Consider the following 17,629-nt stretch of genomic DNA (forward strand, 5'->3'; position numbering starts at 1 on the left):
GTATTTTCACTACTTGTGTTTAGCAGAATCAGCTTGTGGGGTGAAATGCATTAGGAAACTTCAATAAATTTTAAAAGGTTTTCTTCAGTTTTAACTTACATTTGTTTTCACAGGAAGCATATAATGAAGTTACTTGAAAAAGCTGCACAACTATTCCGGTTGTATTCTTTCCCTATAATTACTGCTATACTAAATTGTCCTCTACTGTTAAATTTTGGCATAGTTAATGTTCAGGTGAGGTATAGATGACTTCTGAAATGTTTTTGCATGGAGTAGATACTACAAAATATGAAAATGTGTGTTCTTGCAGAATGTGTGCAAAGACAAAGTCAACTCTTTGGAAAAAATGAAGCAGCGGGCTGAACGATACAAACAGGATGTTGATAGATACCATGAATGCAAGCGCCACCTAGACCTAATTGATATGCTTCAGAGAAAAAGACCTTGGGTGGTACGTTTTCATTTTATACTCAGTGATTCTCTTACCTGCCATAGTTTTTCTAATACAGCAATGCTAGAACTGTGCTGTGTTAAAGGGATTAGTGTTAGATTAGGTTACAGCAGCTTTCTTGAAATATTTTTCGTACGTATAGAAATAGGTACTGTGAAAAAGAAATAGCCTGAATAGGTTTTTTTATTAATCATATATGTTTACAAATAGATTAAATAACTAAGAGGAAGTGATGACTGTGGTAGTATCACACCGATGGGCAGCTAAGCTTGGTCACACATTCTTGAATTTCCCCCTCAGAAGAATTAAGGTAAAGACAAAGATTGCTCAACAGGTACTGGCAAAACAGGCTCAGCATAAGGGAGTTTCACATAATGTACTGCCTACTGCTACAGACTACAGCAGTGAGAAGCTAAAAGCAAACCAAAACTGGCTTTTCAGCCCCTCCTCGGAGCAGCACAAAGGAATGTGGAGTGGGGACTTGTAACTCTTCATCTCTGCTGTCACATCCTCTGTGGTCACTTCCTTCCCCTGTTCACATGGGGTCTGTCCCATGGAATGCCATCCTTCCCAAACTAATCCTTCCTGGGCTTCCCACAGGATGCAGCTCTCCAAGTGCTGCTCCAGCATGGCTCCCTACTATGGGGCCCACCTTTTAGGACTGTACTGCAACACCATAAGTCCCCATGTGCACCAGCTTCCCTGTATCTCCTGCTCTACTATGGGCAGTAGCTCCATACCCCTGGGGCCTGCTTCTTCTGGGGCTCTTCCTATGCTGCAGCCTCCTTCAGGCCACATTCACTGCTGTACTGTGGGCTCCTTCACAGTCTGTATGTGGAGATCTGCACCACCCTGCAGAGGGACAGCCTGCTGCTCCTGGATCTCTCCTGGACAGCCTGCTGGTCCATGGACCTCTCCTGAGCTGCTGGAAACTTATGTTCCACACCTGGTGTACCTCCTGCCCTCCTTGTGCACTGACGTTGGAGGTTGTATGTCTGTTTCTCCCATAGTTTTTTACTCCTTTTCCCCCAGCTGCTGTTGCATGGCAGTTTTTTGCCTTTCTTCAGTCTGCTTTCTCTGAGACACACCCAGTGTTGGTCATGGCTCAGCTCTGGCCAGCAGTGGGTCCCTTTTGGAGCAGCTGGAGCTGGCTCCGATCTGGGCTCTGCACACAGAGGCCACCACTATAGTTCCCACCTACCAAGCGTTGTCATGTAAGTCCCATCCAGTGGTAGATAATGCAGAGTTAGTTCTTACAGATGGAGCTTGTATTCTATTCTTCTGTTTTGTTTCAAAGCTTAGAGTAATAAGGGCATATGCAGTGGACCAGAGGCTTTCTTCGTGCCTGTCAAATCCAGCGCACTTTTTTCCTCCTCTGTTATCCTACTTGTGCGTATCTCTTCCTTCTCCTTTTCTCCTCTGAGTATCTCTTTTTCTCTTGTAAACATATAACAATCATTGGACCACGTTTTTTTTTTTTAATTTATTTGTTCCAGGTGATGTAATATGAAAAAATAAACTAGTTTCTAATAATGACTCAACCTTCTTTCCCAAAATTCCCAGTTTCTTAGTAGTAGCGTTTTCTTATAGTTGCACTGTTTTCCATTTTTTCTCTGGAAGGCTTCTTGCACATAGATTGGACACCCTATATATTGATTTCTTTGACATTTGTAGTTGAAGGTGGAAACTTCTTGTGTTTTTTTTTTTTGTTTTCGTTTTTTTCCATGTCTGCTTTGTGAAGTTTTCTTTCTCTCTCTCTCTTTCCCCTGCCTTATTTGTGTTTACTGCAATGTTATATGGTACTAGCTCTAATCTAGTTGTTCCATCCTTTTCTTTCTCCTAAAGTTTTCTGTGGTTATTTGCTTCGTAGCTTAAGAACTTCAGCCTAATTAATGCTCCAAATGTAGATGGGCTAAATAATTACCTTTTTTGCGTTTATCCTGGATGAATTTAGAGGAAGAGTTGTTTCAAGCGGATTTCTTCTGCTATTATCTGTCACTTGAGAACCATTAAATGTGCATGTTGCTCATTGAAGATGAGATGATCTCTGTATCTTTTGGTCATAGTGATCAATAATGGGAGGATTATGAGAGTAGTCACCCAGCTGTAGCCTATGAAAGAGATATTTCTCTTAAAACTTTTGTTCAGTTACTTAAAATTTTGAAGCATTGTTAGAATGGAAGAACAAAAATCTTGATTACTTGCAACTCCTCCAAGGAATATGAAACTGTTCGTCAGCAACATGAGGATGTAAAACAAAGGAGAGACCAGGCCAAGGAAGAACTGAAGAATCTGAAGGAAATGCAATCTCCACTGACAAAAAAAATCCGAGAACTTGAAGAATCTTATAATAGTCTGAATATGAAGATCAGAAATACGGTAAGTATTTTAAGCTCTCAGTTAAAGTATTCAGGTGTCCTTTGTTCAGCTTTGTAAAGTGTAAAAAAGTAGAATCTTTCTTCCTAGTGTGCCATAATATGTTTTAGAATAATTTTTTGAAGTGCTCTTGGTGTTGGTTCTGCCTTTTGAACATCTGTTCCTATAAAGCAGTAAAGTGTAAGGAATGCATTTCATAAGAAACCTGAAGCATCCACTCTGGAAGTCCACTCTTGGCATTACAAGAACAGGCATGCTTTGTATTTTTCCTTCAGAATCTTCAGGGATATTGTGCTTCCCTAAGATATTAAATCTGATGTGTGTTTTCAGCTGATCTATACTTTACTTGTGGATGTTCTTTATATCTTCTAAAAATGTGGCCAGTTTGGTGGATAATTTAGGCCAAATTCCTGGTCTAACAGCTTTTCTCTAGTGTTTAGCCTTCATTGCATAAGTAGGGTATAATATTTTTAGTAGACAGTAGTTCTTCCGCCAGTTTTGATATTGTTATGCAGAGAATTTAAATGGCTGGCCTGCCTATGCTTTACATCAGTGTCTAGTTTTTCGGTAGCTTTTCTTTTTAGGGATCAGGAAAATTGCAATTTTTATACTACAAATAGTAAGGTAGTTATTCACAGCAGGACTTAACTATCAAGTACCCAATCAGTCTGCAGACGTGATTATATGTGTAGGCAGTAAAAATTTTTAATAGCTAACCAAAGTTAACTACTAATATGAGACTGTTTGCTGCAGTTGTATTGGAAGGTGACTGATCAGATCAAAGACTTGTAAAGGCACCTATGGCACCTTCTGTAATGAAGCACACATAGAGTCAGAGTCTGAAACTTCAATGGCATTTCACAGAAAAGCAGAATTGTAGGTGTTGGAAGGGACTGCTGGGGATCATCTATTCCAACTGACTGCTAAAGTAGGTTCCATCCAGTGTTGCTCAGAAAAGCTTTCTGGTGGGTTTTGAATATCTCCAGAAAAGGAGACTCCAACACCTCTGTAGGCAGCTTGTTCCAGTGCTCTGTCACAGTCAAAGTAAAGATGTTCTTTCTCATGTTTGTATGAAACTTTCTGTGCCCGCTGCCGCTATTCCTGTCCCTGGGTACCACTGAAACGAACCTAACCCCATCACTTGTCTCCTGCACTTTAGATAATTGTAGGCACTGATGTGATCCCTCCTCAATCTTCTCAAGGCTGAAGTCCCAGATCTCTCTTCTTTTCCTTGTATGGAGGATGCTCCAGGCCCCTCACTATCTCTCTGGCTTTCTGCTAGACCCTCTAGAAGGTTGCTGCGTTTGTTGAACTGGGGAGCGCAGAACTAGATCCGGTACTGAAGGTGTGCCTTCACCACGACAGAGTAGAGGGTGAGGATCACCTGCCTTGGACCCGCTGGCCGCACTCTTTGTAATGCACGCTAGAATGCCATTGGCCCCTTCTTGGCTGCAAGGGCATGCTGCTGGCTTATGGGCAACTTATCATCCAGCAGGACCCCTAAGTCCTTTGCAGAGCTCCTTTCTAGAAGGTCATGTTAGCACCTGACCTGTTCTGACACATGCAGCCATTCTTCTTTAGGTGTAGGAGTTTATGCTTGCTCATATTCAACCTCATCAGGTTGGTGGTGGTGGTGGTGGTAGTGTGTGTGTGTTGTTTTTGTTGTGGGATTTTTTGTTTGTAATTTTTTTTTTTATGAGTAAGTGCTTTTTCTTAGGGGAAATTTAACAGTTGGTAATCATGATTATTTTTATTACACTGTAAGGACTTAAATTCCTGTGAAGTGATAAGCTTTGTTTTTGTGGCCTGCTTTTATCTTGCTATGCTTTAGTCACATTTGTATTAATATTTTTAATTAAATGTTATGCTGATCTGTTTAAAACTAGAAGGAATTCTGCTGCAAACCATTGCTGCCAAAATTTGTAAAAATATTGGTCTCTTCTCATTTAGAAGTTAGGTTCCATATCAGAAACCTATGACAAAATAGCGAGCCTTTCAGTTTTAACTTGAAGAGAGCATACTATAGGCTCTTTGCTGCAGAACTATGTAAGTGAAGCTGGGGAGATGTGCTTCCTAATTGGCTTACACCCTTTTATGACTAACTCTTAAGTAGATTTGTTTCAGTGCTGTATCTGAACTTGTGAAGTATCAAACTCTAAACATTTACAAGGTTAGCTTTATGCTGAAGTGGTATTCTGTTTGGATTTGGAGAATAAATTACGTGTTTTTGTTTTTCAGTATTCTAGAAGCCAAAAAGTTGTGAAGAAGGGCAGATGTGACATTTGCAATAAGCAACTCATAGAAGTTTTACTGAGATGTTCTAGTAGTGCTTTTTCAGTGCTTACTTTCCAGTATTTTGACTGTGTTGTAGTACTCTATATATCATTATGATACAGCATTTCCAAAACCAGAATTTTCCCTGATGTTGAATGGTGCACCCAAGTCTAACTTGGATGATTAGCATGCCATCTTCAGAGCCCCTGCAGAGTCCTAGATTGTGCTGAGAGGCACAATAGAGGGAAATCTATTGTATGTCTAGTTATGCCTTCAACATCAGTATGACAACAGACAAGTTAACAAGAGGTTTCATTTAACTGTGTATCTTCCTATCATATTGTTCAGTTAAGAGATACCGTTGAGATAAATAGCTGCCCATTAATGCAGGTAGACTTTATTTGACATTATTAGAAGTTATGTTAAAGTTATGCACACACTCCTTGGACTTCTGCACCAGTAGGTCTTTCTAGTCTGTTGAAACTCCCACATACCTTTTTTGTTTGTTTGTGGAAATAAGTTCATTGGAAGTATGCTCCTTGTTGCTGTGCTGTCAGGAGGTTAATTTCAGAGATAGTTATGCTGTAAACCAGGATGAGTTGATCAGTGAATAATTTTTATTATAAAACCAGTATAACTTCAATTTTGCCTGAATTTTTTTTTTTTTTAAACAAACTTTCAGATGGGCATTAAGAGAAAGCAGTTTAACATCTGAAGTTTTCCCTGTTTTGGACACAGACCTGTAGGGAGCTTGATGGTTTTTAGGCCCTTTGGTTGAGGCTTATATGTTACCAAATACTTGTAATCCCTACTGGTTGTGGAGAGGTTATTCTTGGCTTGAGAATATATGATAACAGAGATAAACTGCCTTGTTGTTATGTGTTGCTTGCATTTTGTTGGCAAAAAGCCAGGCCCAGCATTGTAAATTTTGCCTGGAAGGAGGGGTGTAAAAGTAAAGGGAGTTAAACTTCGGAAGAAATTACTGTACCTGGAGAGAATGGCTATTTCTGTTGTCACTGTGTTAACACCTTGCAATAAATCGATTAGATTGAAAAATGAGTCACGCTGTCTGCTTTGGGCTTATGAGACGTGTGGGTTCTGAAGAAAATTGCATCCTCCCATTTTGAATGAAAATGATGATAAAATTGGGAGAATACTGGAATAGTTTTGGCACCAATTGATTTGCGATTTTTGACAATATTTGATACTACAAAGCAGAGTGTTATGGTTGTACCATGAAAACTATAAACACGAGTACAGTTGTTAATCTGTTCTATTAAGTCAGTATATATAAATGTGACAACTGAAATTATAATGATGACTAAAAATTTATATATATTATATTGTTCCTTGAATAATGCTTGGAGTTTTAGGGGCTTCAGAATTGTTTTATGAATGTTTTCTTATCAGTTTCCTGAAAGAGGTATTCATCTTCAGAGTGATACTTGAGATCTTTAGAGAGAGCATTGTGGAATCAGAACTGTAGTGTAGTGAATTCCTACTAGAAGGTGTGTTGTTCCATCTTGCCTCCATGCAAACAGCAGCAGAGTCAGGGCCTCTAAGTTGTGTGACCTTTTAGCTTGTAAGAGGCGAAAGATTCTGCGCAATTATCTCTATGTGCTCTCTATTGAAGCTTTCCAGTGTGACTTGAATTGTAGGAGGATATTCCTTCCAGTGGGAATGCTGTGATTATGCCTGCACTGTAATTTACTCAGGCTTTCTCTCCTGCCTTACTCATTCAGGGAAGAAGATAAATATGTAGTGAAAGCATAACGTGTGCGATTATAATGCCATTTGTTTTTTATAATATGACTTGTAATTAGTAGCTCTTTCAGAATACTTTTGAAAAAGTGATGATGTTTTAAACCTGTTAATTTTAGTGACAACTGAAGTTATGTAATATGACAGTGAGACACTGTAAGATGTCTGAAGGTTGCCACACTTATTTCTTTCCCTCTTGTTATGCTTCCCAGGTAGCATTTTGAGACAAAAAGATTATGGGCCTTCTCCTACTCTTTTTGTTTAAAAAAAAAAAAAAAAAAAAAGAGTTAACAGATGCAATTTGGTGTGCAGGAAGTTCTGGTTAGGTATTAAGAGTGTAATTACCACGTGGGCTTTTTAATACTGAAAGAGATTGTCCAAAGAAGTAATGGGGTCTATCACTGGAGGCTTTCAGGACTCAGGCAAGTGTCTTAATAACCTGATGAAATAATACCATCCTGGCTAGATGACTTCCAGACGTTTCTACTAACCTAAATTGTTCTAATGCTCTGGTGACAGTGGTGCCTTCATCAGCACCTGACAGAATTCACTCCAGAGTACGGGTGGAGTTAGTGGAAGTTGTAGCTGGACCTCCCTCAATGATTTACCAGAGGATTCTTAGGAATCTGGGGAGGTTCCCTCTGACTGGAAGCTATACCCATTTACTACATAAATAGATCTAGGAAACTGTTTGTTTGTCTAACGTTTGCACCTGGTGAAGCTGTGGAGTGCCATTAAAAGGCACTTAAATAACAAAGTAATTATCAGATGTAGTCAGCCTAGGCTCATGAAGGGAAAGTCCTGGCTTAAAAATTTGATCCCCCCTATAGTAACATCGTCCGGCTAGTGAATGAAAGGATGGGAGTGTCTCGATCCAATTTATAGGAGGGAGATGAGATGGGGGGGGGGGAGGAGGGAGCAGCAGGCAAGTAGCGAAGGCAGTCGCTGAGCCAATCCTAGAGGAAGCAGCAGCGCTCAGGCACCAGGCCCGGGGGAGTATGTCAACATGCAGGCATCACTTCATGAGGAATCTGATAGTCAGTAATCCTCTGTTCTTCTTCATAAGGAATCTGTGGTCAGAAATCCTATCCTCATGGTTTTCAGTTCCTCTTTTATCCTCCTTGTTCTCCTGCATACGTGACAAGGGTGGGCCTTGAGCAGGAGTCATTGAGTACCCCCTGAGATGGCCCATCATCCTGAGATAGGTCCACACTAAGGAGCACTTCACAGCTATTTAGCTGCAGCTCATCTCCCTCTCCTTGCCCCTGGCCTTGTCCATCTGTGTCCCCCAGACAAAGGATTTCACAGCCCTTGCCCAGGACTTGTCCATCAAAGTTCTCCAGAGAAAGGATTTCACAACCTTTGCTCAGGACTTGCCTGGACTTGTTCATGTGTCCCCAGCAAGCTTTGAGACAATGACATAAAAAAATAATCTCTTACAGGGAGTGACTGTAATCTTGCAGTATTTTAGTAAAGTCTTGGGTACTGTCATTTATGGCATCCTTTAGAGCAGATTGGAGCACCTGGATTAGAGTGTGCCAGACAGAAGTACGTAAGTGTCTGGAGGGCAACCCAGCAGAAGGGCATCTGTGCTGACATGAGTCAGTAGTGTAGCCTTATAGTCAAGAAAGCAAAACACATTTTGGGGTGCCTTAAACACAGCATTGCCAGCTGGTTAAAAGAGATGATTCTGCTGCATGGATGTGGCCTCACTTTGAGGTACTGTGTCCAGTTCTGGGCTCTGTAATGTAAAAAAGGTCCTTAAAAGCCTCCGGAGGACATCAAAGCTGGTAAAAGACCTGGAAGGCATGACCTATAATGAATTCAGGTGTCCAGTCTTGAGAAGAGGAAGCTGAAAGGTGGCATCGGTGACATCATGACTTGCTGCAGCTGCCTAAATGGGAGAAGCAGGGGAAGGTGCCAGGCTCTGCCCCTGGGAATTCCTTGGAGATAGGATGCACAGGAATGACACAAAGCTGTGCCAGGAGAGATTTGAATTAGACATTAGGAAAATGTCTCTTTACCATGAGAGTGGTCAAACTTTAGAATGGGCTTCCTGAAAAGGTGATTGATGCCCCAGGCCTGTCAGTCTGCAATGAGGGTGTTTGAATAATGTCCTCCTTAACTTCCTTTAACTTCTGCTTAGCTCTGAAGTGGTAAGGCACTTGTACTTGACAATAGTTTTGGGTCCCTTACAACTGTTTTGTCTTGTCCTGTCCATTAGTCAGCAATTTGTAATGCTGGTTTTGTAGGCTATATCATTAATATGGTGGACTTCAGAGTCAGGATGACTTTGACAAACTGTTTTGGCTGTCCTGAGCTTGTAACTGAAGCCTTTCCTGCTCTTTTAAGATTTGGTTCAAAGTATAAACTTTCCTTGATAAAGTCACATCCTTAAACAGCAAGAACTGGACTCTTTTTCTAAATCGAATGTTACACTTTTTAAGTCAAAGGTGGAATTTTTTAGGTTGAGAGGCTTCTTCTGTCATGCCTGAATTTGTAGATTGTATCAGATTCTGCATAGTTAGGAACGGATTATATGCCAATACTCAGTTCTGTACAAAATGCTGAAAATGTAGATGTTTCAGATATAAGTTAGAATAAGAAACTGGTGAGTTTGCCTTTCTCAGTCATATACATTCACTTGTAGTTCTGTTTTCAAAAATGAATCAAATTTAAAAGAATATTGTATTTATACATAATTAAGCATTCTACTTTTTTATTACTATCTAATTTAAATATCTTCTATGCAGGCTGATGAAATCAAAGATGTTTCTCAAAAATATAAAGAAAAGCAAGATGCACTGGAGATGAAAGATAAGCAAGTAAGAGTCTTGATGTTTGTCACCGTAATTGTGGTGGTTTTTTTGCTTATTTATTAATTCATTAGTGGCTATGGTACGTGCTGTATTCAGGTAGAATGCTAGTCCTTAAATATAGCAGTAAAACACATCTGAGAATCAGACATCTATTAGTCAGTATTTGTAACTGTTTAACAGGTGTATGCTACATAAAGTCAGTTCAATCTAAAAACTTTCAGAATGGATTGTATATATGTTTATATATGCATTACAGGTTATTCTTGAGAAGCTACAGACTCTGTAATACAGTAGTGCACACAGCATTAAACAGTCCCTCAAGTATACATTGTGAGAGTCTAGGGTTATTCTCTCTTTAACTAAGTACATCAAGGGGAAGCAAAGATCTTTTGTAAAGGGGAATTACTATTCTTCATTTAAGTGCTCAGGCATCGACTGTGTAGTTCAAGTTGCACATTGTAGTTCAAGTTTCATGCTGTAGGCTTTATGCTATCTAGGCTTAGTAATATCTATCACTCTAGATATGTTAAGGAGGGTGTTATGCTTTAAACTTCCATTTGTGTAGAATTAAAGAGACTTTAAAAAAATTATTAAAAGTTTTTATTTTAGCTTTGCTCAAGTATTTCCATGTATTAATAAAATCTTATCAGCTTTTAAACTGCCATAGGGCTACTGGAACTAGAATGTATTCTTACAGTTTAAATGTGTGGTTACATCTGCATTTAATAACTATCTCACTGGTAGGTGAGTTATTTGTCATACTGTTTGTCATATTTGTATACTGAATTCCCTTAATGTTGAAAATATTCAAAATTCTTAGATTTCAGAAATTAATCAAGCTCTCAGGATGAAAAAAGATGAAGAAGCGGACAGAAAAAAGAAAATACTAAACGCTTATAAGATGATAGATGAATGGAACAATGAGCTTAATACAGTGACAGACTGTGAGAATCTTCAGCCACAAATTGATACTGTTAACAATGAGCTGAAACATGTACAGGAAGAAAGGGCAAATATTGACAGTGATATTGGTGATGTAACAACAGAGAAAAGAAACCAAGAGAGGGAAAATGAAAGTAAGTGATATGCTGGTTTTTTTTTTTTTTTTCTTATGATGTATTTTAGGGATTTTAAAGACTTTAAAATCTGCTTATTGTTCTGCTGTAGTAATTTGAGATGTTACACTAAGCCTTCATTGTAGAACGCATTGCACGATTAGTCCTCTTGTCTGATTTATTAAAAGTAACAGAAATTTTTTTAAAATTAGGAAGAACAAGTGGATATTTGTCAGTGAGGGTATGTACTTGCAAGATGAAAAAAGTTTGCTTTGAGGATATGGTAAAAATTATGCTTAAAATTATATATTTGACAGTATATATGCTGGCTTGTCCTTTTTAGACAAACTTGGACTAATCTTAATAATAGTAAACTCCTTTCAAATTGCGTAGGGAAAGAGAGACTATATATTTTACTTCAAGGGGTATAGAAGGCATTTAATCTCTTTTTTTATCAGTAGCAAATGCTTTCTTAGTCTACTGTGACACATTCATTTCTCTGCAAACATGAAATAATATTCAGAAATTTCATGTTGTTAGTCCCATTGCCTCTTTCCAGTATTACTGTTTCTAAATATGAAGGTAAAGCATTAAGGACATAAAATTATTAGTGCCCAAATAAATGTTACAAAGATGACGAAGGATCTAGAAGGCAAGATGTATGAAGAGTCATGAAGGTCACTTGGTTTGTTTAGCCCAGAGAAGAGGAGACTGAGGGAAGGCCTTATGGCAGCCTGCAGCTTCCTTACGAGGGGATTTGAGGGGCATACACGGATTTCTTCTTTCTGGTGACAGTGACAGGACCCAAGGGAATAGCACAAAGCACTATCATGAGACGATCAGAGCAGAGTATTAGAAGAAGGTTCTTCACCATCAGGCACTGGAAGAGGCTCTGCAGGGAAGTGGTTATGGTACTGAACCTACTGGAGTTTGATAAGCACTCAGACATAAGGTTTGAATTTTGAGTGGTCCTTGTGGAGCCAGGAGCTGAATTCCTGTGTTCTTCAACTAAATAGTGTGCTACCACACATTGCCTTATGCTTTGAAGAAGTCGTTTTATTCTAGAATGTAAGCTTGAGTAATTCTTCAGATTCCTTTAGAATTAGTGGGAAGATAAACTTTTATTTCTCATAATTTCCTAACAGCCTTATTGCTGTAGTTACATAGTCAATAAGTATTGGATAATACTAATTGTAATGTGTACTTGCTATGGACTCTGTTTAAGAGCTGTTTTAAATTACAGGAATAATTGATCGCATTGGACAACTTAATAATATAATTAAAATGAAGGAAGAGGCTCTTCAAAGGAGATTCCGAGACACGCACTCTGCTCTTATGTGGCTAAGAAAGAACAAAAACAAGTTCAAAAAAGAAGTTTGTGAACCTATGATGCTTACAGTAAGAAAATTTGTGTATTTCACTAAACTATTCATGTTTAATTTATACAATTTCTATTTATTTATCCTGGAAAGTCTTTAAGAATGACTTCAGAACTTTCAAAATGCCTTAAAGTGCCAGTTACATCCAGTGTACACTAATATTATGAACTACTTGTACTTTTCACTCTGCAATTTAATAATACTCAACTTTTGAGTAGCGTGAGTTGATTCCTTTCCTCTTACCCCCCAATAAGAGATCCTCTTCTAAGATTCCCACTGCAGATTTCTTCCAGTGTACATTCAAATACTTAGATCTCAGTGTCATCTTTAAAAGTATAGTAGTAGTCATTTTATGGAACAATCTGCTCAGCAAGTGTTGAAATGTAACATCGCACTCTTAAGCTGTTCATATTGTCTTTCAAAACTAGCTACAGGCAGAGGAAGTATCTACTCCTAGTGTGTCATTTTGACAGATGTGGTGTTAGATAAAAATGGAAGGACTAAGTTTTGAAAGATCCTAATGGTTTTCTTCTGCATTCCCTCACCTGTTTATCAGCAATCTTGAATTTCTTGAAATGTCAAGAAGATGAGGAAACCCAGTGCATTCTTCACCTCTGTTTCTGAATTCCCAACTTATTTTAGTAGTATATTGTTACAGTCTGAGAGTATTGAATTGTGAATATTTGTATGCCAGTTCTTCTGCTTTTTGCATGCAGTAAAGGTGTTCAAAATGGTTTTTACTTAGTAGAAAATAAGAAAAATCACAGTAATTCCCTCTCGTTGATGCCTGATCTTCAGATTCTTTCAGTAAGGTCTTGTCACATTATTTTTGCAAGTAACATAATTACATGACCCTTACTTTTACTTCATGGCCTTGTTAACCTGTTTAACATCTGGTAATGTCTGAATGTGTGTTCTGTGATATGGTATAGACTCATCTGTCTATATAGTCTAGTTTTTGAACTGCTGATATGTTGCCCAGCCTGTGGCCATATTGAGATTATTAAGTTGTGTGGTTCTGTGTGATTCTGTCTTAAACTTAATTATGTAATTCTCTGTGATTTTTGTCTTCATTTATTAAAGATTTAATGTCTAAATACTCGTGAGTTACTGCAGAATTATACCTGAATGAAATGTTAATACTATAAAAAGCTTCCCTCTGTGCCCTTGAGTACCTACAGGGATGGGGTGTCCACATCCTCTCTGTGGGAAGCCTATTCCACTCTGAGTAAAAAACTTCCTTCTAACATCTAACCTAAAGTCTCCCTTCTTTTAGTTTAAGACTGTTCCCTTTTGTCCCATCACTATCGGGCCATGTGAAATGTCATTCTCTCTATTTTATAACCTCACTTTTGGTGCTGGAAGGTCACAATGAGGTATCCCTGGAGGTTTCTCCCCAGGCTGAACAAGCCCAGATACCTTCAGCCTTTCTTTAGTAGGGGAGGTGCTCCTGCCCTCTGATTGTGTTCGTGGCCTTCCTCTGGACCTGTTCCACCAAGTCCACGTCTGTCTTGTACTGGGGGCCCCATACCAGGATGCTGCTATGGGTGGAGCCTCATGAGGGCAGAACAAAAGGGGAGAATCACGTCTTGCGCTACTGGCCTTTGATTCATCCAAGAATTCAGTTGGTCTTTGGGCCTGCAAGTGCACACTACTGGCTCATGTCCAGCTTTTTGTCTGCCAGAACCCCCCAAATTCTTCTCTACAGGGCTGCTTTCAGTGAGTTCTTCTCCTAGTCTGTACACGTATCTGAGATGATTATGACCCAGTTGAAGCACCTCAAGCCAGCCTGGTTGAACCTGGTTAGTTTGACATGAGCCCATTTTTCAAGCTTGTCCAGTTCCCTGTGGATGGCACTGCTTCTTTCTGTTGTAGCAGGCTGCACTGCTTCCTTCTGTTATAGCAGCTGCACCAGTCAGCTTAGTGTTGTCTGCAATCTTGCTGAGAGTGCACTTGATTCCACTGTCTAGGTCCCTGATTAAGGTGTTTAAGAGCACCGGTCTCAAGACAGACCCCTGAGGGATACCATTTGTGGCCAGCTTCAACCTGGATGTGGAGCCATTTGACTACAACCTTATGGCTGCACCCATTGGACTAATTCCTTATCTGCCTAAAAGTCAAGCCTTAAAATCCATGTCTTTCTGATTTAGAGATAAGGATGTGGTGTAGGACTGTGTCAAAGGCATTGCAGAAGTCCAGGAAGGTGACATCAGTTGACTTCATTGATGCCATTATCCTACCATTGAAAGCTGCCACTAGATTGGTGAGGCACATCATCTGTCCTTGATGAAGCTGTGCTGGCTGTGTTGGATCATCTCCTCTTCTTGCATTTGTCTCATTATTCTTTTCAGGAAGATTTGTTCTATTATCTTCCCAGGCTCACTGATATGTAGTTACTTGAGTCTTTCTTTCTCTCTTTAATATGGGAGTGATGTTTCTCATTTTCCAATCACCATGGACTAACTCTGACAGCTATGCTTTCTCAGATTTGATGGAGAGTGGCTTGGCAACCATGTATACTAGTTCCTTCACAGGGTCGGAAGAGACTTCTGGAAATCAAGTCCAACTCACCTCTTAAGCAGGTCTCCTACCGTAGGTTGCACAGAAAAGCTTCCTGGTGGGTTTTGAATCTTTCCAGAAAGGGAGACTCCACAACTTCTCTGGGCAGCTTGTTCCAGTGCTCTGTCACAATCTAAGTAGAGAAGTTCTTCCCTCTTGTGTGAAACTGTCCACATACCTATCCCACAATTCCTGAGCTTCACTAGAGGGATACTGTGGGAGACAGTGTCAATATCTTGGGATGCATGTCCTACAGGATTGTACAGTGTGTACGATGTGGTCTTGAACTTGTTCTTCTCTGAGAGTGGGAGGAATCTTGCTCTGCCAGCCCCAGTTAGAGGTTTTGGGGACATGAGAGACATGGGAAGGCTAATTACCAAAAAAGGGCAAGGAAAAGAACTTCAGTACGTTGGTCTTCATCCATGCCTGCTGAAGGTAATTCTCCCTTCTCGTATATCAGAGAAGGTACACTCTCCTTGGCCTGCCTCTTCTGACCAACATACCTGTAGAATCCTTTTTTGTTTTCACATCTCTTGCCAAGTTCAGTTCAATCTTGCCTTGACTTTCCTAATTCTATCTCTATGTGTCTGGACCACATCCCTGTATCCTTTTTAGGCTGCTTATCCATGCTTATACTGCCTGTATGTTTCCTCTTTGTACCTCAGTTTAACCATCAGGTCCTTGGTTAGTTGGTTTCCTGCCTCCCTTACTTGATTTCTTATGCTGGGATATGGAAAGTTCTTGTGCTGTCAAAAAAGTATCCTTAAGTAGCTGCCAGCTCTGTTCTGTTCCTTTGTCCTGATGAGTTTCCCAGGGGATCCCATCCAGTAATTCCTTAAGCAGGTAGAATTTTGCTCTTCTGAATTCCAGGGTCCTGAGTGTGCTCTTTGCCAGGCCAGTGTTTCAATGAATCATATAATTGTTTAAGTTGGAAGGCACCCATAAACGTCGTCTGGTCCAACTCCCCCCGCAATGAATAGGGATATCTACAGTTAGATCAAGTTGCTGAAAGCCTGATCCAGCCTGACCTTTGGAATGTCTCCAGAGATAAGACATCCACCACATAGAATCACCAAGGTTGGAAAAGACCTAGATCATCTCATCCAACCGTCCACCTACCATCCTTTCCCACTAAACCATATCCTTAGCACCACTTCTGAATGTTTCTTGAACACCTCCAGGGACAGTGGCTCAACTACCTTTCTCGGGCAGGCTGTTGGAGCACCTGACCACTCTTTTGTAGAAGAAATTTTCCCTAATATCCAGTTCAAATTTCCTCTGGTGCAACTTGAGGCCATTCTCTGTAGTCCTGTCACTAGTTATGCAGGAGAACAGACTGACCACCTGCTCACCACAACCTCTTTTCAGAAAGTTGTAGAACAATGAGGTCTCTCCAAGCCTCCTCTTCTCCAGACTAAACAATCCCAGTTCCCTCAGTCATTCCTTTTAAAACTTGTTCTCCAGACCTCTCTTCAGATTTGTTGCCCTTTTCTGGACACGCTTCAGGGCCTCGATGTCTTTCTTCACAGAATCACAGAAACACCAAGATTGGCAAAGACCTACAAAATCATCCAGTCCAACCATCCACCAATCACTAATAGTTCTCACTAAACCATATCACTCAACACAAAATCCAAACATTCCTTGAACATCTCCAGGGTCGGTGACTCCACTACCTCCCTGGGCAGCCCATTCCAGTGCCTGACCACTCCTTTAGAAAAATAGTATTTCCTAACATCCAGCCTAAATCTCCCCTGGCGCAGTGTGAAGCCATTCCCTCTACTCTTGTCACCAGTTACATGAGAGAAGAGACCAATCCCCAGCTCACTACAACCTCTCTTCAGGTAGTTATGGAGAGCAATAAGGTGTCCCCTGAGCTGCCTCTTCTCCAGACTGAACAATCCTAGCTCCTTCAGCCTCTCCTCATAAGGACTGTGCTCCAGAGCCCTCACCAGCTCTGTTGCCCTTCTTTGAACCCACTCCAGTGCCTCAATGTCTTTCTTGCAGTGAGGGGCCCACAACTGGACACAGTACTCAATGTGTGGCCTCACCATCAGAGTGAGGCCGCTACCGGAGCTGAGTACAGGGGCACAGTCACTTCCCCATTCCTGCTGGCAAAGCCGTTTCTGATGCGGTTCAGGATGCCATTGGCCTTCCTGGCCACCCAGGCATACTGCTGGCTCATGTTCAGCCGAGCATCAATCAATACCCCCAGGTCCATTTACTCTACACAGTCTTCCCATTCTGCCCCACGCTTGTAGTGTTGCCTGGGGTTGTTGTGGCCAAAGCGCAGGACCCGGCATTTGGCCTTGTTGAACCTCATCCCACTGGCTTCAGCCCAGCCATCCAGCCTGTCCAGATTCCTCTGTAGGGCCTCGCTACCCCCAGGCAAATCCACACTTCCAGCCAACTTGTTGTCATCTGCAAACCTACTGAGGGTGCACTCAATGCCCTCTTCCAGGTCATCAATAAAGATATTGAAGAGGACAGGCCCCAGCACCAACCCCTGTGGAACACCACTTGTCACCGGTCACCAGCTGGATTTAGCTCCATTCACCACCACTTTCTGGGCCCAGCCTTCCAGCCATTTCCTAATCCAGCCAAGAGCGTATCTGTCCAAGCCACGGGCTGCCAGCTTCTGCAGGAGAATGCTGTGGGAGACAGTGCCAATGGCTTTGCTGAAGTCTAGGTAGATTATATCAACAGCCTTTCCCTCGTCTACCAGATGAGTAGATTGTAGAACTAGATCATAGAAGGAGATCAGTTTGGTCAAGCAGGACCTGCCCTTCATGAACTCATGCTGGCTAGGCCTGATTCTCTGCTTGTCCCACACATGTCACATGATCTCCCTCAAGACAGTCTGCTCCATAACCTTCCCTGGCACTGAGGTCAGGTTAACAGGCCTGTAGTTCCCCGGATCCTCCTTACAACCCTTCTAACCCTTTTTTGTCAGTG

The 17,629-nt window shown here is 40.8% G+C and overlaps 1 protein-coding gene across 2 annotated transcripts in view; it reads left to right on the forward strand.

Annotated features, from left to right (window-relative positions):
• Positions 1-17,629, forward strand: part of SMC5 (structural maintenance of chromosomes 5) — a 61,749-nt gene that overhangs the window by 13,475 nt on the left and 30,645 nt on the right. For both annotated transcript variants that reach the window (XM_048931285.1, XM_048931286.1), the window contains exons 6-10: positions 311-451; positions 2,669-2,830; positions 9,616-9,687; positions 10,502-10,757; positions 11,980-12,134. In XM_048931285.1, the coding sequence (XP_048787242.1) occupies positions 311-451; positions 2,669-2,830; positions 9,616-9,687; positions 10,502-10,757; positions 11,980-12,134 (786 nt within the window). The remainder of the gene's footprint in view (positions 1-310; positions 452-2,668; positions 2,831-9,615; positions 9,688-10,501; positions 10,758-11,979; positions 12,135-17,629) is intronic.

This window comes from Lagopus muta, chromosome Z, assembly GCF_023343835.1.
Source record: "Lagopus muta isolate bLagMut1 chromosome Z, bLagMut1 primary, whole genome shotgun sequence".
Lineage (NCBI taxonomy): Eukaryota > Metazoa > Chordata > Aves > Galliformes > Phasianidae > Lagopus > Lagopus muta.